Consider the following 23,718-nt stretch of genomic DNA (forward strand, 5'->3'; position numbering starts at 1 on the left):
GGGCTTTCCCTGGCGCACAGAAAGGATTAAAAAAAAAAAAACAGAGCAGAGGAGGGAGGAGAGAAGGAGGAGAAAACAGGCAGGAGTGAGAAGTGAAAGCTCAGAGAGACAGCTGTGAGGAAGGACACAATCTCGCCTCGCCGAGCGTTTTCCAGAGGAGACGGACAGGCGGCTCAGGGATTTCAGTTTTTTTTATCGGGGAACGAGTGTCAGGAACGTCAGGTGTTTCCCTGTGAGCGAGTGTGAGGCCGGCGGGGAGAGGAAGCTTCCTGTTCTCCTCTTCATCGTATCAGGTAGGGCGCTGCAGCTCGTCTTTGTGTCAGTGTGGCGGCTTCTCGTTCCCCTGGCTGTGTTTCTGGCTGAGACAAAGTTTGCTTTCCACTCCGCCTCTCCTCACGCTGTGCAGCGTCAGGTCCTGATGAGCTGGTCCTGTCTGATCCAGGGTTCTGATGTTCTCACACGCACGTTTAGGTTCCTGCTCAGAGCTTTGCACCGGGACCTTAGAAGCAACATTATTCCTCAGCAAACATCTCCAGCTGTAAAACAAAAGAAAAAAAAATATCTGAAAAAAAAAGAGACGCAGGTTTTACTTCCAGGGAATCAGGAGGCGTCAGATCCAGGAAAACTTTTCTGAGTAACGATCCGTCACCTTCCTGCTGCCTGCCTGGACAACAGCATGGAAGCAGAAGTCAGACGCTTCCTCTGAAGTAGCGCTCTGGTTTCCTCTGCTGATGCTTTTTGTTTTTTTTTTTTACAAATTCAAATGCATTCAGAGGGAAATCGCTGATGACCAGAGAAATGCACCAATCTATCGACCAGGGATCGGTGATCGGCAGATTCTCCCTGATCGACTCTGATCGGTGATCGGCGGACCATTTATAGAACAACCAGCTTGTTCCTCCACTAAATGCATCAAAGCTGGAACTGAACTGATCTGCAGAAACTCACCAACCAACAGTATGCAGCTTTTAAATGGAGTAATATTGATGCATAAATGATAATTAGCTTTGGTTTCCTTTCATTTGGGTTGAATTTAATGCTATTACCTGGTGCATGTGTTTTCTACGTGAATCAGCTGCTCAGAGAAGGAAAAACAAATCTTTTGTTCTCCTGCAGAACTTTGTTGTTGTTCCTGATTTTATAACGAGACGTGAAATAGACTTTGGTTCACTTGGAGAGAAGGATGAGGGACGAGGAGGAGGAGGAGGAGGGAGATAATGATGAGGAAGAGCGGTGGTTATGTAAGCTCCTCTCCTGCAGAGCGCGGGAGCAGCAGTGAAGGAGGTGAAGGTGGGCGGCAGAAAAAAAATCAGACAACAGCGACTTGGAGAAACTTTTACTTGGAACTGCAGCAGTTTGCAGTTAAATTGCGGATCAGCTGCTCTAAAGCTAACGCAGTCAGAATTAGACGTTATCGTTGAGTAACGGCCGCAGATTGCAGCACATCTCTCAGATCCGTTCCTGTAGAAATAACAAACCTCGCCGACAGCTGGGAAATTTCCCTGCTTTCTAACAAACTGTCACAGTTTTGGTCGAGCCTCTGATTCAGACGAGGCCCAGAGCGCTCTGTTGTGACACGTTCCCCTGCGTCAGCGTGGAAACGCAGCAACATGCGCGTTCTCTGAGAGCAGATGGTCGTCTGGCGGCGTCTGCAGGGAGAACCAGCAGAACCAGCGTGATCCGCTGCAGGCCCGGCCACCGGTGCAGGCGGCCCGGCCCGCCGCAGGCCGTGGACCGACCCGCTGGGGCGCCGCGCTGCAACCAAGGCGCCGCGCCGGTGAGAATAAAGCGCCGCAATAGCCTGCTTCCACCAGCTGGACCTGGAGATGGTGGGACCTGCTGGAAGAAGCTGCTGAACCATGAGCTTCAGCCTCTGTAGAGTCGTGAAAACGTCTGATTCCTTCCAGCAAACCCTGCAGCTTTTCACCCACATCTGATGATTAATGGATTAAGGGAAATTAGCCGTAATCTATTCAGATTCCACTCCATGGAAAAATGACTTCCATGGAAGGTATTTACCTATAAAACATTACGTTATTTGGACAATTAAAGCAGCGCTGAACATGATTCATAATAAGAAATCTCAATAAAAGAGGCAGAATATTTTCACATTTAGTTCCATAATTTATCTAAATAAAACGTGCATTAAACAAAATAACGATGGTTTCAGCCAATTTATACACCACCTCACTGAGACGGGCAAAAATAGATCTGATTTTTATTTTATAAAAGACCAAAGAACAGACAGAACCCACATGGTGAAGAGGATATGAACACGATCTGGATCTGTTCCAGTCAGAAACCAATATAAGACAAATCCTGGAGAATAGTTCACTTTTTACCCGTTTATGACGTTTATCTGAGTAATACAGACACAGAAATACCAAAAACAGACGCCTAAAAATCTTCATGGTGACTGAAAATAACCAGGAAGACGAGGCAACAGAGAAGCTCCCAGGGTTAAAGCGTTAGCTGCTATAATTAAAGATGTCCAACCACTGACTGAGACCAGGGGCAGACTCAGAGGTCCACTGGTACCTCCAGAACAAAGGAGACACTGCTGAGGACAATGAGGTCCAGATGTTGGACAGAGAGAACAGATGTTAGAGAGAAGCCATCTTGGTCCAAAGAGTAAAGCCATCAGTGAACAGAGGAGGAGGATGGAGCTTCAGCTCCTCAGAGTTTACAGCTCGGTCCTCCATCACGGTCCAGAGAGATTACATCAGCATCTCATCATGGTTCAGGAGACCAAGTCCTCCACTCACACCAAGCAGCAGCTTCTAACCACCAGGACAGAGATGGTGGCTCACTGGTTCTGACCTGGACTGGTTCTGGGAGGACGGACCTCCATAAAAACAGCAGCGCTACAGCTGCAGGTAGATCAGAGCTGATAAAGGTTTACAGAATAATTGAGCCAAAGTCCGGTTGCCTCTGATTTAGGCCGGTTGCTGCTGCCGCAGACCGGGCAGCTGGGAATCTGCAGATGCAGTGAAATAAATGATTTGGTGTCACCAGAGGCAGGAATGTGAAACGCTGCTACTAGAAGTCAGAGGTTGCGACACGCTGCAGTGAGTCGCCGTGACTCAGCGTCGGTTGACGGCGCGGATCGACGACAGGAACACGATGTTTCAGGACGAATTTATGTGAAAACTCGTCTTACGGCGAGTCGCTTCCTCAGCTGTCCACATGGTCTCCAGTATCAAATCTGGCTTTTTAATACAAATCTGTTGCTCCTTCCAAAGCGTTTAGTTTGATAGATTTATCCTAAATAAAAATCAGTAAAAGAATCCATGTTTAATCTGGTCTCCCTCCTCATGTTCTGTTTCAGCCTGGACTTAAAATGGATTAATTAAGATTTAGCACCAGAACATGGCGACAACTTTGAAGCTGGATAAAAATTTTTTATTGTGAAGCAAACAACAAATCAAACAAAATACCAGAAAACTTCAGCGTGAATAAGTATTCACCCCTGCAGTCTGCATCTGGATCTCTGAGGTTCTGACCCGTTCCTCCATGCTGGACGGTTTCCTCTGATGATCAGAGATCTTCACGTCTGATCAGAGATCTTCACGTCTGACCACAGGTTCTCCCTGGACTGAGGTCCGGGCTTTGACTAGGCCGTTCCAACACATCTAAACCCCTCCAGTGCTGCTTCAGGTGCTGCTGGCAGTTTTAGTCTCATCTGACCAGAACTCCTCCCTCCAGACTCTGGGGAGCTGCCCACGTGCCTTTTGGCAAACTCAAACCCTGCCTTCTGGTTTCTAACCCTCAGTGATGTCTTCTTTCTGGCCTCTCCTCCATGAAGCCCGGCTCTGTGGAGCGTACGGCTGGTTCTGGTCCTCTGGACAGAACCTCCAGGCTCTGCTGTGGACCTGGGTCTTCATGGTGTTTCTGCCTCCTGCTGCAGGTCATGTGACCCTCAGAGTCCCACAGGTGGACTTCATTTCTCTAATTATGGGACTTTTAAAGGTAACTGGTGGCGCCAAACCTTTTTACAAACTTCATAGCAAAGGAGGAGGATATTTATGCACATGAAAATATTCTGTTTAATTTTTTTAAGAATATTTTTGATCGATTTTTTTTTTTTTTTTTTTCTGTTTTCACTTCCCCAACCTAGAAATTTTGTGTCACATTAAATAGGAGAAACATTTACATTACATGTCAGAATCTTAACAATATAGGTAAAAAGCTACAGGGCGTGAATACATTTGTGACGGCCTGTATTGCTCAGCAGCAGTTTTTGGCAAAAGGCTCCTCATCGTTAATTAAAGACAAACGAGAGAAATAAATTAGGCGTTTGCTGAATTCAAAAGGAGAAAAAAACACAAAGTAAAGCCGAATTAATTAATTTATTTGTAATATTCTTCATCATGTGAATTTGTTCATTTGGGTTAAAGTGTGTTAGTTTTTATTGAAACTACAGCAGGTTGTTTATGGGAATGTTTCCAGTTAAGCAACAACTAGAAAAGTCGACGTATGGCGTAACGAAGCGATCAATAAAACATCTGCATGCAGGTTTCACTTTGAACTCCAACTTTCTTCCTGCTGCAGCAAACAGGCAGAAATGAAGGAAATTTGTCAAAATGAGGTTTTAATGAGGTTCCAGCCGGCCTCATATTTCCACATTACAGCAGCGGCGTCTCGGCTCCATCACGGAGGTGTCGGAGGCCGGCGGCGTGCCGACGCTGCGCCCCTCTGCTGATATCTGCGCTGACCTCGCGTCCATCCAGCTCCTTATTTCCTGACAGGCTGCCTTTTGTTTCCCCCGCCACCGCTCGCTGTCCTCGGCCTCACAAGCCTCAGATCTAATTAAGACGCGTGTCTTTTTCCTGGAAGGCTGTGCGGCTTTAATGGCCTCTCCTGCTGCGGCGAGGATGGCACCGTGATTAGAGTCGGAGCTACAGCTGCCAACTGGATGAAACTCTGAGAATCCAGTTAGATTCCTGCGCTCCTGCGTCAACGCCTGAGTTATAAATGTGTCTCTGATTGGGAGCCGTCATCTCCAGAGTTTATAGGAAGTTTGAGTCGACTCAGATGGAACAAGGACTCAGACGTTTGATTTCCTGAAAGTCGACGCAGATACCGTCCCTCTAAATGACAGGGATAACCTTCTGGACCGGTTGCCTCTGTGACCCGATGTCAGAAAAGCAGAAGTTGATTGATGGATAGACGGACATAATCATATTTTCTCACAGTAAACTAGGAGCCGGTCATATAAAACTTCAGTAAATCATTGATTCTTGACACGGTTCTGAAACCTGGTGGCTGTGAATTGATGGTGTGAAACGACCCACAGTAAAGGGAACCACTTCATATCCGGAAAGTTCTGCTAAAAAACGTGAAACTATTAAAACTACAAAGGTAAAAAATAACCAGCGTCGTTATGACCTTCAGGTGTCCCTTACTTACGTTTGGATCCCTCCTCTGATCAAAGGACAAGAATAGCTTAAAGGTGCATAGCCACGTTATTTGACTTTATTTATTTATACGTCAGCAGCTCACTGTGGTTGCATACAAAGTTTTTATAAAATATTATCACGTCCTGCTTGTGTATTTATTGTTATTTTGCTGTTTTACTCTTTGTTTTTGCTCAATTTGTTAGTAAATAAAGCCTTTCGTGTTTATTTATCATTTTAACGGAAGTACGTACTGCACATGTGCAACAGGGGTTAAAACAAGGAAGCGGCTAACGGCTATTAGCATCTCCAGGCGAAACAATGAAGAAAGTTTCAAGATCCAGCAAAAAACGAGAAAATAAATATGATTCAAAGAGTGAAAAGCCTGGAAAGTGTCTGGCAATCCAGTCTGAATGTTGGTGTTCACTGAAGCTAAACCTGCCGAGGCTCAGATGTGACGCAGAATTGACTGACGGGAGTAAATGTTCTGATATGAGGCTCTTAGAGTTGCTGTAGATCGTTTATTTAACTAATAACGTTGGTCTTCATCATGCAGAGCTGCTGCTTTGCTGTGAGGCGGAGGGTCAGGCTCCTTTCGGCATTATTTACAAGTGATTTATTAATTAAGCAAACCGGCTTTATGATAGTTCTGTGATACTGCCACTAGATGGCGCCACGTCTGTTTATATCTGCTAATTGCGCCCGGCGCTGGGGATATTTATCCAGTAAAAGGACCATGAAACACTATCAGGATGGAGGCTTGGTGTATATAACATTATTGTATCATGATCCAATGGTTTTTGGTCTTTTTTTTATATCATATAATGCGGCTATGTAGCGTTAACGAGGTGGAGTGCTTTGCTCTGAGCTGTGCTGGGTTAGCGGTTCTACTGCCACATTATGCACGTCCTCACTGTGGCTGCTCGGTCAGCTAGCTGCTCCTTAGCAGCACCAATAATAAAAACCATTCAAGGCTAAATTTACCGCCATCAAAGACCTTCAAGAAACCCTGAATCATGTGAGCATGGAGCCAAAAATGAGTTTAAGTTTTTAAGAGGCAACAATCAAAAACGTAGTTTTTTTTCCTCTCATTTAATCCTACATTGTTTTTGTTTTTAACCCCTCTAGTTTACATAATTTCTCCTGTTTGATGATGAATAATAACTTACCTGATCAGTGAAATCTGAAGCGCTGGTCCTGGTCCTCATGAAGCTTTACTAAAGCAAACAGAAAGTTAGTTTGGATTACATTAAATTTCAGGATTTTAACAGGAAAGTACCAGAAGCTTTGTTTTTAGAAAATATTTTGCCTTAAAATTTTATTAATTGTGGCTAATCCCGCTGACAGACTGATAACACAGGTCTGTTAGATCCTTGCGTTTCAGCAGACGGTTGTTTTTTCAAGCTGTGACCTTAATAATAAACAGAATAAAATGTATTAGAGTCATATTTCTGTTATACATGTTATGTTCTGTTCTGGCAGTCTTTGTTGAAATGTTTTATGTAGATTTTGTCGGGTTCAAGCGATATCTTCCTGCTTGTTGTAGCTTTAGCCACTAGGAGCGTTTTTATGTGAAAATGCTATTTTATTCCATTTATATGCCGACGACGGTCAAATCTATTTCCTCTTTAAGCTCACTCTATTCAGCCTCTTCCTGATGGTTTTTATTTTTTTCAGTTTTAATGAACGTAAAATGGAATTGATTTTATTCAGTCCCTTAGTGCTGATTTCTTCACTCTGACCCTCATTTAATGTGATTTAGGGGTTAAAATAGACTCCGCCCCTTGGTGTGATAACCTCGTTAACTCTGTGGTAAAATCGTATTTTTATTCCTCAGACTTTGGTGAAGCAGGTGTTGTTTTTTAAAGTGCTGTATGAACAGATACAGAATGGTGTGGTGATCTTAAAACAGCCCTTTAGATCTGAAGGTGGGAAGGAAAACCCACTGATGACGATAATAATGATCACTGCAGCTGTGCAGATGATTCACAAACGGCTCCAACGCTGTAAACGGAAAGTTAAAGAAAAACAAGTCCCACGTGAGGCGTTGCTGTTGGCTCTGTGTGGCGGTTCCTCCCGATCCGATCGGGTTTCTCAGCGTTTGGCCCGAACAAAGCGAAACCGTGATGGAGCGTTTTCATTTTTAAATAAAAATAAGACGTCCTCCAGACGCAGAGCCTTGTTCCACCAGGTGTTTGTGGAGGTTCTGCAGGTCTGAGGCCCAGAGGCGGGTTTGGACCCAGAACCAGACAGGTGATACCGGTGGTTCTGCAGGAACAGTTTAGGTCTGACTGGTTTCTGAGGAATTTGAACTATTTCTGTTTTGGCTACAGCAGAAGTCAGAGGCGCGGGCCGATCTTGGTTCTGCCTGTTAGAACGGACCTTGACGGTTTGGGCTCTGCAAACAGCGCAGCTGCTGTTAACATCTGTTACTGACGTAAACGGGTCAGAACTGGGCCGTCTGTGTCTAAGTGTTGTTTGGCTGCTGGTGGTACCTGAGGCCTTAAAGAGTGGCGTGTTCCTGCAGGGGTCACATGATTAGTCACATGATTAGTCACATGATTAGTCACATGATTAGTCACATGATTAGTCCTGCTGGCTCAGGGTCAGCAAAACGATGACATGTCATCTTATTGGTGGAGAAATAATCACAAAAACCATCAAGTCTGCTATCGTCTAACCTAGCTGCCATTAATTTAGCCTCTAATCCTTTTCTTAGGGAACCGATTTGAATGAAATATGCCAGATTATGATCATTTTCATGCTTGTTTATAATATTTATTTCCGTTGTATCGCCAGATTTCCACAGATTATAGGATATCAGTCGGCTTTCCAAGCAGGAACCGACAAAGTTTGGTAAAAAGATGAGAACCGTTGAAAAGATGTAGATGAAGTAAATGATGTTTGGAGACACTAAAGGTGTTAAACATGCTTCTGTTTGTGTGAAACCATGATGGGATGACCCGGTTCTGGGCCCGGTTCTGGACCCGGCTGAGCTGCTGGAGGCCTTCCTCCCCCGGCCGGTCGTCTCTAAGGGCGGCAGAGATTCAGCGTTAAGCTGCTGGTTGAGTCACGGCTAGTTTTTGCTCCCAGGCACCGACCCGGTTCTGCCGACCCGGTTCCGGCCGGCGGTTCCTCGGCCAGCGCTGACATGGCAGAAACGTTCAGCTTCTCTGTAGCTAAGCTGTAGAACTCAGCAGCTGCAGACCTGATCAGAGCGACCTGCCAAGCTAACCGTCCTGATCCAGGAGGCCTGTGGAGCTCCTGGGGTTCTGCTCATTTCTCTGACCTGCTGGACCTCCATCCTGCTGAGATGTTCTCCTCTCTGCAGGATGATGGACCTCAGAGGGTCTGGAGATGACCTTTGACCCCTCCCAGATTGATGGGCAGCAGTTGCTGCTCTGAGGTCATTGCTGACGACGTTGTGTTAAAACACTCACAGCTTCACAGAAACGATGGTCAGTCGGCGCCGCCGGTCCGCTCCGTCCTCCTCCTGGTTCTGATGGATTCTTTTCTCTGGTTTGGGTTCAGCAGAGACGGCTGCGTGTGTTTTTCAGGTCTGTGAACCTGCAGAACGTTTTTTAACCTGCCGGGCCGGTTAAGCTGGCGCTGACCCAGTCAGACCCAGACCGTGGTGACGGCGTGGACACCTCAGACGGTGACCCAGACGGTCTGCAGGAATCCGCTCCTGGCCGGTTCTGAAGTCGCTGCAGGCGGGTCGGGGCGGTTGCACAAGCAGCGAAACTCCCTGCAGCTGCAGAGAGGCGACTTCATCCTGAAACAGGAAGTGAAAGAGCAGAAGTGGTTCCTCCGCCGCCGCTGAGTGAGCAGAGAGACGGGGGGGGAGGGGCCGGAGGAGGATCCCCTGGAGGTGCCGCAGCCGGTTTCAGCGACGTCATCACCGGGCAGCTCTGTGCAGTCAGGCCCTCCTCCACCCCCCCCCCCCCCCCCCCCCCCCCCCTCACCGCCGGCCTTACAGGAATTCCCCTCCTCGTCACATTCAGAGGAAACCGCACGCGGCCCCGCCCGCTGCACAGCCTCAGCTGATAGGCAGGAAGCTCACACCAGTTGCTGCCGCTGACGCACACACAGCTCCCCAAACAGTCGGTCCCGGGACCGGATCCAGCGCTGGGTGTTCTGCCCTGCACCGTCTGGGCCTGCGTGTCGTTGCCTGCTGGAGCTTCTGTGAAGATTCACTTCTTCTTCTGCTGCTGCGAGCGGCGGAGGTGTGGAGGCTGCTGAACAAAGACAGGAAGCAGAGGGCTGTCAGAGGCGGCGGTGGGCCAGCTGAGCCAGGGGGTCCGGGCTGCAGCCGCTGCTGGGAACGCCGCTGCTGGGAACGCCGCTGCTGGGAACGCCACTGCTGGGAACGCCGCGGACTGTTCTGGTTCTGCCAGGCCGATCCCTGTAAGTCCCGCTCTCTGCTTGTGTTTTCAGTTTCGCTGGTTTCTGTGGCGGCCGCTCCACAGCCTCTGAGAGCTGCAGCTCTTTAAACCGCTGATGTTCGCTCCGGGACCCCCCATGCAGGGTCCCCTCCGACTCCAGCTGGTTATTCTCTCATCGTTGTCCCGTTTGCACACGAAGGATGAAGTAAAAAAAACGACAGTTCACGGTTTTTACGGCCAAACTTGGAGGTCATTTCCTCAAACGGGACCTTTATACTTCCTGCTGGTTGCCTGACAACAGATCCCTGCAGGGACAAAACAGAGCGAAGCAGATAAGATCTAACTTCACTCCAGGTTTCCTGGTGTTTTCATCTTTGTTCCCTCTGCTGTCAGCATGCATGTTGTCCTCTGCACCTCAGTGTGGAGCCTGCAGAGCGGAAATCTGCAAAAACATCCATGCAATAAACGCAAAACATTGATCACTGAGACACATTCATGGATCAAAGTTAACCTGGAAGTTTTACTTCATGCATAAAATCAAAACTTTTACCTCTGCAGATATGTTTAGTACTCCAGGTTTTCTCCTCCTTTCTGTTCTTTAACCTCCCAGCAGACGGCCGCCAACAATAATCCTGCTTTGGATCGTGGTTCTGCTGGAGGTGTGTTCCTGTTAAAAGGGTGTTGTTCCTTTCCACTGTCGCCACGTGCTTGCCCAGGTGTAGGGGCTGCTGCTAAATGGACGGTTTCTACCAGCTGACCCTGTGGTTCTGGTTCGGCCCGCCGTGTGGGGGCTCTGATCCTGTGTGAATGTTTCTGGGCCTGGATCACAGGATGTCTGACCCGGTCCAGATGTGAAAACATCAGCGCAGCGTCTGGAGGTTCTCTGCAGTGTTTTTGTCCTAAAGGAGGACCGGACTCTGATTGGACCCGGTGAGGAACCAATCCGGATCCCGGATAGATTCTGAAATCATCGTTTCAAACTGGACTGATGGAAGTTCAGCGCCGTCTACCGAGTCGTTGGGAATCGTGCAACACCGAGCTGATCCGGAAGCATTCCCAGATGAGCCGTGTCAGCGTCGTGGTTTCGGTTCTGGATGCTGGAGCTGGTCGGACCTTCTCATTTCTGGAGTTTTTAACTTTTTTGTGCTGAGATTTGTTTCTGGACCCAGAGAGGAATCCGATGAGCGAACCTCGCCTCATTCCTCCTCTTCCTCAGCTGATCGGATCCCCGCGCCGCGTGGGAACTCGCTCTGACTTCACACCGAGGTTAACGAGACGTGTTCTGGGTCGAGGTTCCGGGTCGAGGTGCTGACTTGCCACAGACGGTTTGTACCTCCAGACGGGGGGGCGTTCAAAGAGCAGGAGCTGAACGGATGAAACCGTTCTTCCTCATTGGTTCTGTTCAACACCAAACCGAGTCGCTGCTTTTTATCAAAACGGCTGAGAGTCGTGGCGCTGAGGCTGGATCTATTGAACAGTTCCCTAATTAACCGAGTCATCGGATCAATGCGTTCTTTCTTCAGGTGATGTCCATCGCTGTGGGATTCGGCTCTTCCACAAAACGTCAGCCGCAAAAAGTTCTATAAGAAAAACGAGGAATCGAGGCAGGAGTTTTTTTTTTTTTTAATTGGATAATCCGAGGAATCCTTATCACTCTGGTTCTTCGGTTCATTTTAGTCCTGAACTAGAAAGAGTTCAGATCCAACCGGCATCAACCTCCTTCTGTTAGTCCTTCCAGGATGTCGGCGTCGCCTTGATGATGGAGCCGACAGGTTAGACAGAACCTTCAGGTCCAGGTTCTACAGAACCGTCAGAGGTGGAGTCTCCTGGGAGCGTGGGGGCGTGTCTCTCTACATTCTGGGCTCTGATTGGACAGAAAGCAGGAAGTCCTCTAGATGAAGCTGAGGCCATGAAGGGTTCACCGGGTCAGAACCGTCATATAACACTCCAGGCTGAACATTCTGGGGTAAAATCTGAAAGTCGTCAAACTCAAACTGAGAATATTTATTTATTAGGTGGTTATAAAACGAAAGGAGATGCTCCGCTTGATTTGGTGGCAGATTCTTTTTTTTTCTCAAAAGCTTAGAAACCAGAAATCTGTAGGAACTATAATTAACATACTGATTTTCATTTTCGACTGCTCACAGGTTATTTGTGCTGCAGCTCAGATCTTCATGAAGCTGACATTTTAAACTGAGTAGTATTGTTTGGCACTGCTGCCGACGGTGAGCACAGACACCATCGGCCTTCCTGTTACCTGCTGAAGTCCTGCTCTCTCCTAAATAACCTGCAGACGTGTCTCAGCAGAGAACACCGTTTGCCTCACTGATGCTGGGAACTTTGCACCTTCTTTCCTCGCTCACAACGTCCAACCTGAAGATCGTCAGCGTGTCCCGGACCAAAAAAAGTCTGTTGGCAGATTCCTCGTCAGCCGGCAATTAAACCAGTGGGGGGTGCATGTATATATTTCACCCTATGAGTCTTATATTTATTAATAATAAAGTTTTTTAGATCCCTATAGTTGCATGTATGACGCACATGTAGTCGTTCCACCCTGGAAAAGGAGTAAAGTAAATCAGTAAAAGTGGATGAGTGGATGGAAACTTGTGATTAGAGCTGTAAAGGTTGTGGTATGAAGGGGGATAATAAAGATTAATCATTTATGAGCGTAAACGTAACACCAGCCCCTGCAGGGAACCCCACACACTTTCAGTTTGAAAACAACAAGCCGTCTTTCTGCGCAGATTTTAGGATCAGAACCGCTGCAGAGAATGTCTTAACTGCAGTTATTCTGAAGCGACTCCCCTATAAATGTCTGATAATTGTTGCAGCTGTAATCAGAAGGAGCTGCTTTACCCACACACACACTTCTAACCGCCCGCTCGGCTTCTCGTTGGATCAGTTTTTAAGCGGGGTGCCCACGCAGTCCCCATAATCAGCGGCCTGCAGCTTCCTGCGGGGGCAGCAGCGCTCGCTCTCAGCAGCACACCGCTGTGCAGAGAGGAGCCGATCGATAAGTCAGCCGCCCGGTTGCAGCTTCGCCGGCATTCAGAGGCGCAGTGATGAGGGGGACACGCAGAGACAAAGCTGCCTGATTGAGAGCTGCAGGTTTCTGCGGTTTGCGTCGTTCTCAGAGCGCTGGGATGTTCCAGCTTTTAATTCTCATTTCACGGCCTGCCCTGAATTATTTAACTGATATAATCTCGCATTCATCCCTCACAGGCAGCGCTGTCAAGTCCAGACAAATGTAAACAAACTTGACACTAGAAGCTCCAAATAAGAGCCAAAATAAATCGGCTGATTGGTTCTGAGTTTGTCAGAACCTGCTGGGTTTGGTCCTCGTCATAGAAAGCCTTTACTTTGTCTCTACTTTATATATTCAGCACAAGTCCAACATTGCTTCAGTTCTTTCGAGTATGGACTTTGACTAGGCCAGTCTGACGAAGATGTTGGCTCTGTTAATATTGGCTAAACCTGCTCTGATTGGTGGAGAAATGCTGGAAATGTCTCCTGGTTGTTCTTCTCTGTGAGGTCTGGGCTGCAGCGTCTCCACGCACCGTGGACCAAGGCATGGAGGGACGACTCCACATGCTCCCAGTTATCACACACAGTGAGGCTTTAAAGTGAGGGGAGAGGCAAACGCTGGATTAATGAGGGCGACCATCACACCAAACCAGTCAGGCAGATCCGACTGGGCCCGGTCCAGGTGGAACCGTTTGTGCGAACATGTCGGCTGCATTTTTCACACCCGCCTCGCGCTGGTGACGGTTCACAGACGTTGTTTTTGCAGCCTGGTGTCTTCTCAGCGTTGGTGGCGTGCTTCTGCAGAGCCTCGATACGAAGCCTCGATACGAAGCCTCGTTACGGAGCCTCGTTACGGAGCCTCGTTACGGAGCCTCGTTACGAAGCCTCGTTACGGAGCCTCGTTACGGAGCCTCGTTACGGAGCCTCGTTACGAAGCCTCGTTACGAAGCCTCGTTACGGAGCCTCGTTACGGAGCCTCGTTACGGAGCCTCGTTACGAAGCCTCGTTACGGAGCCTCGTTACGGAGCCTCGTTACGGAGCCTCGTTACAGCGCTTCGTTACGGAGCCTCGTTACGGAGCCTCGTTACGGAGCCTCGTTACGGAGCCTCGTTACGAAGCCTCGTTACGAAGCCTCGTTACGGAGCCTCGTTACGAAGCCTCGTTACGGAGCCTCGTTACGGAGCCTCGTTACGGAGCCTCGTTACGGAGCCTCGTTACGGAGCCTCGTTACGGAGCCTCGTTACAGCGCCTCGTTACGGAGCCTCGTTACAGCGCTTCGTTACGGAGCCTCGTTACGGAGCCTCGTTACGGAGCCTCGTTACGGAGCCTCGTTACGGAGCATCTACCACAGCGGTGTCAAAACCTTTCAGCTATTGGGCCAAAATTGTTCCACCGAAATAAAAATAAATAACACAACCAAAACTCCTAACCCTGCCCAACAGAATTTGATCCTTTTAAGACAATATATTAAACTGATTCCAATCAGATTTTAATGCACCAAAGTCTGAATTTGTGTAAAAGTCGCCCCATTTACGATGAAATTAAAGCAAATGTAAAAAGTGGCTCCCTCAGCGAGACCCTTAACCTCAGATTGCTCCCCAGGCGCCGAGGCCGATTATTATTATTATTATTATTATTATTATTAAAAGGCAAAAGTTTTGTGTTGTCCTGAACATTAAATGAAACATTCAATTGTAAGATTTTAACTTGTCTGTAATAAATTTACCCCAATTAAAAGTGAAAAGTTTCCATCTGCAAAAAGCCACCAGCGGCAAATCTTTCATGAAATTCAGTGTGAGGGCCGCATAAAATCAGCACAGGGGCCACAAACGGCCCCCGGGCCGCACATTGGACACCGCTGCTCTACCACCCCCCTTTGGCTAAGCAAAGATTAAGATTTTACCACCAAATAATCCTGAACTTTTCTCCTTTTAATTATCATTATTTGTTACTAGGATTGTTTGTGTCGTTGGTTAAAGGACCAGTGCAGCACTTTCAGGCGTCGTTGTGGCCATAAGAGGAGCAGCTGCCTCCGTCCATCTCCCGCTGGCTGCAGATTTCCGTGTTTGGAAAATATTAATTTGTTTTTTTTTTTATGTGGGGATGTTCCCAGCTGTTCTCCTGCAGAGCGTGCAGATTCTGGTCTGGGCCTTTCATCCGATGCCGTCCGCCACAAAACAACCACTAATGGGAGTTCTGGTTGGAAATCCCTCCTGCCATCCAGGCTAATGTGGAACACATGTGGAAATAAAAGCCTCAGACATGTTCCAACCCGTAAAGTCGGGATTCACGAGGCCACGTTGGTCTGCAGAGACGTGTCGGGGTGAAGCTCGGAGGGATCTTGTGGTGGGTCGATGCCGGGGGGGGGGGGGGGGTTTATGTGTAAACAGCAGAGATTCCCGTCGTCTCAGCCCGTGGTGTAAACAGACGCTCACTCGCTGTTTTTCTGCTGGCAGGAAGCCTTTGTTTTGCAGCGCAGGGGTGGGGACGCCGTTACGCAATCACTGGCGAAGGATCCAGAGAACGACGGAGGAGGGCGCGCCTCTAGTAAAACACACAGGATGACATAATCCACTGACCTCCTCCGCACCCATGGAGCTGGGAGTCTGGGGAGCGCAGCAGAACATCCTGCATGTTTGTGTGACGGGATTTGGCTGCAGGAGGCTGCAGAGGATTCCAGATCCTGGTTGGGATCTCCTGGTTGGAGGAACAAAATCCTTTTCCTTTTCTGTAAAATCGTCATGTTGGGAGTTTTTCACAGATTAAAATGACAGAAAAGGGAACAGAATGTGTCCAGACTTTTCCACCAGAATCGTTCCAGTCCTAAACCCAAACCGGTTTCATTACTAAGATGCTGGTTCACGTTTCCAGCCACAGAGAAACCTGAGGTTCCTAAAGTGGGGGTCAGGACCCCGATGGGGGCCGCGAGACGAGGCGTCAGAGTATTCTAGCTTTAATCTAGAAGATGTATGCGTTTCTTTGTGGAGAATGATGCGTTTTGTGTTGAATATTTGCGACCTTTCAACGTCAGAGAGTGCCCACGATTCTTCTAGCAAATGTGAGAAATGTACTACTTTTAAAACTACGACGGTCCTAATACATTGGTTTTCTGTGTGGAAATTATGATAATAAAGTCAGAATATTAGGTGGACAAGAATGAATAACATTGCAAAAACAAAGTCGTAATATTATCAGAATAAAGTTGAAATATGACAATAAAGTCACACAGTGGTTTAAAAGTCCTCATACAAATAATAATTTGATGCTTATGTGCTTAAGAGACTTATTATTTTCTTATTTGTAAAACAAATACTAAATTATAACTTTACAGGATGCTCAACATTTATTTTATGACTGTGCTGTGTTGTAAGAGTTCTCCTAAAATCATGTCCCACAGGGGGCGCCGGTCTCTGGCGCTGTTGCTTCTGGGGTGGCGGGCTGAAACGTTTGTGCACCCCTGCTGTAGAGGATCTCTGTCCGTCCTTCATCGGTCCGGTTCTCCCTGAGATCAGAACCAATTAAATATCCTGGGTTCTAACAACTGCCAGTGTTTCTTTAACCAAACGTTCCTCACGTTAATGGAGAACTGGAGTTAATCGGTTTGGTTCAAAGTGTCTAGATGCTCCACCGGGGGGGAATGTTCAGCTTCAAACTATATGAAATAAGGATAAAACAAAACTAAAGCAGGTTGTGCTGCAGTGGTCAAAGTTTAAATATTAGACCTGAAAAAAAGAGAGAGAGACTGGAGGAGAACGGGTGATGAAGTTCTGCAGGGCGGAAGGTCTTTGCATGGATGGATGGATGGACGGACGGATGGATGCATGGATGGATGGATGGATTGGATGGATGGATGCATGGATGGATGCATGCATGCATGGATGCATGGATGGATGCATGGATGCATGGATGGATGGATGGATGGGTGGATGGATGGATGGCAGTGTTGTAGGACTCGAGTCCGAGTCATTAGCTAAATTTAGAGACTCGTGACTTGACTTGGATTTGAGCACTGATGACTCGAACTTGGACTCGGACTCCTACATTCAGATCATTCTGACTCGGAGATTGAGAAAAAGATTCAACTTTTTTTTATATATCATTAGGCTATAATTTTAATATGTCATTAGAATATTATTTGGTGTATGATTTTAATATCTAAATTATTAATGCAATGTGGTGGAGTGTGGATTTTTTTTTTAGTTTAAAAACATGTAGGTTCTGCTTACTTTAGTGCGGAACTTGGACTCGACTCAATAAGGTCTCAACTTGGATTTTTTTTTAATGACTCGAACCTGGACTCGGACTCGAGGCATAGTGACTTGACTACAACACGGACGGATGGATGGATGGATGAATGGATGGATGAATGGATGGATGGATGGATGGATGGATGCATGGATGGATGGATGGATGGATGAATGCATGGATGGATGGATGGATGGATGAAACAGACTGGTGGAGGGCAGTTTTACCCAGACCCAGAAAACTTTGAAGCAGATTCTGGGTTTTTCCAGGATTGCTGCTGATGTTCAAAGACCCAAAAGACGCTTTAACTTCCTGTCAGCATGCAGGCCATGAAGGCGGCTCTGCTTCTGGTTCTGGTTCTGCCACATCTACAGCAAACCACTTCCTCCAGAGCTATTCGGACCTCTTGTTCATGCTGAAGCTCAGCCTCCAGCTACCGGACCTCTACACGGAACGATCAGAACCGTCTCATGGCCTGTTGGGCTGCAGGAGCTGCAGGCGGGCTCCTGGAGAACCTGGTTCCTTCAAGCGGACCGGTCTGAGAGAGTCTGCTCAGACAGAACCGGCTTTATGGAGCCGGGGTCTGATCCTAGTGGGTCGGTGATGGAAAGTGTCTCACGTGTCCAGAGGCAGCCAGATCTGGACCGGCTTAGCTGGATCAGAACCTCTGAGCGGTCCTGCAGCTGTTGGGGTGAACGTGTCGTCTTTAGACAGGAAGGCTTCGTCTCGCGGCTCGCTGCTCCGTAAAAATCCAATTTCAGCTCCTGGCTTCCATCAATAATTCAGGCTGATTGGTCTGTTGGTGCGTCTGGTTCTCCACCTGCTGGAGGCGGGTGGAGACGCCGTGATGTCCACACCGACCTGCCGTCGCCCGCTCAGCACCGCCGCCTCCTCCGTCGTGATGCGGGTCGTTTCCGTCATGCAGGAATGTCTGTTTTTCATGCGTGGAGCTGCAGCGGCGTGGGAAGCTTCCTCAGCAGCGCTGCAGCTCCCGGCTCCGTCCTCCGGCTAAAAAACGTCTCCCTGCTTCTCTGTTGCAGATAAAATAGAAGAGGCGCAGAAAGAGCTGAAAGACCCCAAAGGTTCAGAGAAAGGTAAGACTTCTTTAATCAACAAACCTCTGTTAGAGATGAAAAGGTTTTACGTCCAGGAGGAGGAAAGAAAGCCGGACTGAACCTGAGAAGGTTTGAAGCTAAAAGCTTCAGAATGAATAAGAAGCATTTCTGTGGGCGTCATCTATGGATTTCCTCCAGAAATGGTTTCTACAGTTAATTCTGCTGTTTGGTTTCTCTTCTGTGGACATCAGTCAAAACGCCTCAGAACAACCTGAAGCTGTGAGGCAATAAACAAGTAATTTTATGTGATAATTCATAAATCAGCTACTTAAGGTAAAAAGCTGAACCGTATAGAGCAGCAGGTCCCTCAGATCTCCTCAGAGGACAAAATATTCCCTCAAACGTCTTTAATGGGTTTAAGCAACGAGTTAAAACTGTTTCCATGTCAGCGGAAAATGACGCTCCAGCAATTGGAGCAGACGGAAACTTTTGGAAACATTTTAGGAGATTTTCAGTGAACACTTTATTTTCAATTTTATTTATATAGCACCAATTCATCTCAAGGTTCTTTCCAAAGTCAGACTCCATCAGATCCTCCAGGTTGGTGAGAAAGTTTCCTCTCTAAGGAAACCCAGCAGGTTGCATCAAGTCTCTCCAAGCAGCATTCACTCCTCCTGAAAGAGCGTAGAGCCACAGTGGACAGTCGTCTGCATTGTTGATGGCTTTGCAGCAATCCCTCATACTGAGCATGCATGAAGCGACAGTGGAGAGGAAAACTCCCCTTTAACAGGGAGGAGAACCTCCAGCAGAACCAGAACCAGGCTCAGTGTGAACGCTCATCTGCCTCCACCCACTGGGGCTTAGAGAAGACAGAGCAGAGACACAGAAAGCTCAGAAGCTCACATTGACCCAGGAGTACTTTCTATGGTAGAGAAGACAGAGCAGAGACACAGGAAGCTCAGAAGCTCACATTGACCCAGGAGTACTTTCTATGTTAGAGAAGACAGAGCAGAGACACAGAAAGCACAGAAGCTCACATTGACCCAGGAGTACTTTCTATGTTAGAGAAGACAGAGCAGAGACACAGAAAGCACAGAAGCTCACATTGACCCAGGAGTACTTTCTATGTTAGATGGTAATATAGAACCTTCCCAAAAGGAAAAAGATTCATTTCCTTTTATTTAAAAAACATTGTAAGTTAGACCAGAACGTTTGAGCCACTTTTAATCCAAAAAGTTGAGCACTACTATTCGATCTTCTTTTTGCTGCAGAAAAAAAGACTAAAAACCTTATATAGACCCAAAGGTTAGGAACCTGTCCTATTTGTTTATTTTATTGTTTTTGTCGTATTAAAATGTTTCAAACCAATTATAAAATCACACAAAAGAGAAAGTAAGTAAAAAACAAAAAGCAGTTTTTTAATTCTGATTTAATTTATTAAATGAAAAACAACCTAGTACTATAAAGAAAACTAATTACACTCTTTGGTAAATAATTAATTAACTCTGGTTAACCAGATTATTTTGGTTTATTTTCACAATTCATATCCAGGCCTGATAACTACCAGACCTGTAGAACCCAGAAAACCACTTAAACAGAACAAGTCTTAGACACACAGTACTGTATTTTTCAGAATATAAGGCCCACTTAAAATCTTTAAATCTTCTCAGAAATTGATGGTGCTCCTTATCTATGATCACCGTTTACTGACTGATTCTATGTGGTACAATGCACTCAATAATCTGTTAAAATGTGTAAATATGACTTTGGTTATCAAAGAAGCCGCTCCGCTCAGTGGATATTAGGAGCATTACGGTACACTGTGTCACTACCTGATAGGACCCCTGAGCTGTCTACCAGACTGCCTGACTGTAATGTCTAAACTATAAGTGCATTCATGTAAGACATGTTATACACAAAGAATATTTAACGCGCCTTATAATCCGAAAAATACGGTACGCGGGTAGAATCATTTATTCAGATCATCCACTGTGGGTGCCTCTGCTATCTTTTGGTTAAAACTGATAATATAAAAATGTATAAATGTTGTTTGTATTCAGGTTGAAATATTATTTAATACTTTTTTAGTTTTGAGCATATTTAGTGTTTTTAGTAATTTTTCTTCTCAATGTAGATATTTCTCTTTCCTACAACATACTTTTTATTCAAGATCGTGTTTTAGCATATTTTTATATATAAAACTATTTATATAATATTTTTATTGCTTTATTTCTATAAAAGAAAATGTTTAATTTGTGCTTTTATTTAGTTTGCTTTTGTTCCAAATGTTTAGTGATCATGATTTGTTTTTTGTTTTTTTTACCCTTTTGTTATATTACAAACATATCGATAATGGTACCGATAAAATACCGCATCGTTAAGGATTATCGTTAGTAGCAGTAGTATCGATAAATCCTTAACGATGCTCATCGCTGCTGAAATCAGACACGGTGGTGTGACGATGTCTGGTTCTGCTCCCAAAGGTCTGTGCAAGGATTTTAAATAAATTAGATTTCTAGTCTAAGCCTGGATTTAAATCCTATGAGATGCTGCGGCCTGACCGTAAACAGGCCGGCCCATGTGTCAAAGTTACGATTCTGCAGAGAAGAGTGGGTCAGAGAGAAGACGTCAGACGTCCTCCACAGAGACGTTAACGACTCGCCGCCTCTTCTCAGAAACATGTCAGCTGGTGTTGCTGCAAAGAGGAACAACAGTTCTCCTGAACCCAGCAGTGAGACAGCAAACGCGTTTTCCTCTGGTCAGAAAGCCGTTAACGTTCCCCTGCAGACATGGAGACTCTATCCAAGTCAACTAAAATCAACGTTTTGAACCAGCCGAGTCTTCAGCTGGTGTGAAAAGCGTTTTTATTCCAGCTGTGGGTGGACGTGAGCCGTTTCCAGGCTGATGGTCCTGATTGTGCCTGACGTAACCGTTGATCTGTGGCTTTAGCCCTGAGTGTGGGTTTCTGTGCTGGTTATTAAGAGCAGGCACTCCTTAATCTAATTATGCCAGGGGAACTTAAAGGAACCCTGAGCTCATCCTGGGAAACATCCTCGGAGGCCAGGAAACTGTGACGGAGCACGGCGAGCGTTGCGTAAGGCGTCCTGGAAAACACCGGCTGCAGGCTTTTCTGATCAGATGCCTGGCAGAAACAGGACGAGGCTTTGTGTCGGCGCCGCCAGCAGACCGCCGTCCAGTGGAAGCTCGTAGCTCCGCAGCACAAAACATCTGAAAATATTTATCTCTATACAGCCAATTTCACCGGTTCTAAAGCGTCAAATTAAACTTCAACCCCGGGGTAAAATAATTACAGTGTGAATAATATTTGTTGTTATTTAAATTCATTTCTATTTAAGGAGACTAAACGTCCACAGTGTTCCCAACTTCTGGACCAAATCCTGGATTAGGGTGACCCGTTCTTTGCTCCTCGGTTCTTGGAGCTGATCCCAGCTTGTTGGCGTCTGTTTGTCTGCCTGCTTTTTAAGGACTGACCACAGGTTCTCTGTGGGGTTTGGACCTGAAGATTATCCTGACCGCAGGTCCAAAGTATACATGTTTGTATCTTTGAGCCACTTTACCACTTTAGCCTTGTGACACTTACCCCCATTGTGCATGAAAATCCACGAATCATACCAAACCATATTTATTTCTAAAATGCTTAAAATACAACGTAGCAGCCGACCGAGGTGCTGTAGAGATACAAAAGCATCAATAAAACAGTAAAAAAAATATGCAAAAGTGAGAAGTAATGTGTTTTTAAACAGTTTTTAAAAGCTGCAAAGGCTCTGTCTCCTCGGGATTTATACAAGGTTTTTGGAACTGCTAAAAGCATCTAGTCAGATGATGCAAGAGTACGTGATGGTGGCATATAAAGCTGCAACAGTTCAGACAAATAAGAAGGGCTTAAAAACAAACAAAATAATTTTAAAATGGATTCAAAACTGAATAGGACGCCAATGAAGGGACGCCAAAATCGGAATCGTGTGCTCTTGCTTTCCTGTACCAGTTAAAAATGGTGCAACGGTATTTTGCACCAGCTATAATCATAAGAGGGAGGTCTGAGTGACTATGATCAAAAGAGTTGCAGTAAACCAGGCGTGGATCTCTGTCTGAGGCCTAGAAAGGAAAGGTTTGATTTTGGACAGGCGCCTCAGCTGAAAGAAAAACTCCTTAACCACACTGCTGACACGGCCGTCAAACTTCAGGCAGGAGTCCATTGTCACTCCAAAGTTTGTGAAAGAGGACGTCACATATGGGGCCAAAGAGGTAAAATCATAATTGTAACATCAGTAAGTTGTTGTTTTTTCATTAAAATGTAGAAAATGATGGAATCATCATCAAAATACTTTTTGATTGTTGGAAGACGTTGCTCTTGGAGAACCAAGAAGGGTTCTTGGGCAGAACAGGGATCCTGCTCCTAATCCAGGTCCTTTGGTTTAATCCTAGATGACCAGAACCTTTTTACAACTTCACAACGTTAAGACTCTCGCTGGTCATTTAATGTCCTTTTTCCTGACTTCTTGGTCCATAAATTTATTGTGAGCTTTTTACCACATCAGATTTACAGCTAAGGTCAATTTTTGTATCTTCAGGGCTGGATTACTGTAACTGGTCCTGCGATTATCGATCAGAAACTAAAACATCTTCTGCAAGCTGTGCAGACTGCAGCAGCCTGTTTCCTCGTCATACGTCACAATAATCTTTCAAACTCGATGCATTACTAAGAAATATACTTGATTAATTTACTGTTGATACAAATGCATTTTACTACTGAGGAACAAATAAAGGATCTTTTTAAATTGAGATACATCTTCCTAAACCAACATGGATCTGGCGCATACAAATCATATTTTCACAGTTTAAACCAGGATCTGGTCCATGCAGATACATTCAACAGCAGCTCTGTACAATTTCTGTATTTCTGGTAATTTTGCATAATATTTTATGCAAAATTAGAGTTCCTTCTTTTTTCTGCTCAGTCAGGCGCCACCACAATTAATATTAGTCACATTAGCCTCCAGTGCCTTTAAAACTAAATTAAGTAACTGCTTCACTATTTATTACCCAACTGAGCCGTCATGCATTGCTGTCAACTTCAATTTGGGTGATTTTGCAGCCGTCATGCTGATCGTTTTCATGCCTTGGTTTGTAGCGCTGCTGCAGAACGAAGCGTTGCATGGTTCAGAGCTGTGCACCCAGGAAGCGCTCAGACCAACAGAACCTCGTCATTGGGCCGTCCGTGTCCACAGAGCTAATATTTATTCTGATAGCGTTAGCTTCTGTCGTCCTGGAAGTTTACCACTTCACTGTTGCAGATCCAGGAGCTTTACTGACCTTTTAAAGCTCCAAAAACACCAGCGTCATAGCGTTAGCTTGTTGCATTAGCTTGTAGCGATTAGCTTAGCATGTAGCATCACTCAGAATTTTGTTTTTTCTTGTTCCTCCCAAGAAGTTTTAACTTAAAAGCAGAGTTTAAACTTCCAGCAGCAGTTAATTGTTGAAATTTTTAAATATTATTTGGAGCTGCCGATTATTTTGACAATTCTAATAAGCACAAGCACACAGCACCCGTAATGGATTGTATTTAAAGTGTTACTGTCTGTTTTTTAAATC

At 46.0% G+C, this 23,718-nt stretch overlaps 1 protein-coding gene across 1 annotated transcript in view; it reads left to right on the forward strand.

Annotated features, from left to right (window-relative positions):
• Positions 1-23,718, forward strand: part of hivep1 (HIVEP zinc finger 1) — a 56,109-nt gene that overhangs the window by 19,834 nt on the left and 12,557 nt on the right. Inside the window, exon 3 of the mRNA XM_021315092.2 lies at positions 18,091-18,144. Within this exon, the coding sequence (XP_021170767.2) occupies positions 18,091-18,144 (54 nt within the window). The remainder of the gene's footprint in view (positions 1-18,090; positions 18,145-23,718) is intronic.

The sequence above is a fragment of the Fundulus heteroclitus genome, chromosome 13 (assembly GCF_011125445.2).
Source record: "Fundulus heteroclitus isolate FHET01 chromosome 13, MU-UCD_Fhet_4.1, whole genome shotgun sequence".
NCBI lineage: Eukaryota > Metazoa > Chordata > Actinopteri > Cyprinodontiformes > Fundulidae > Fundulus > Fundulus heteroclitus.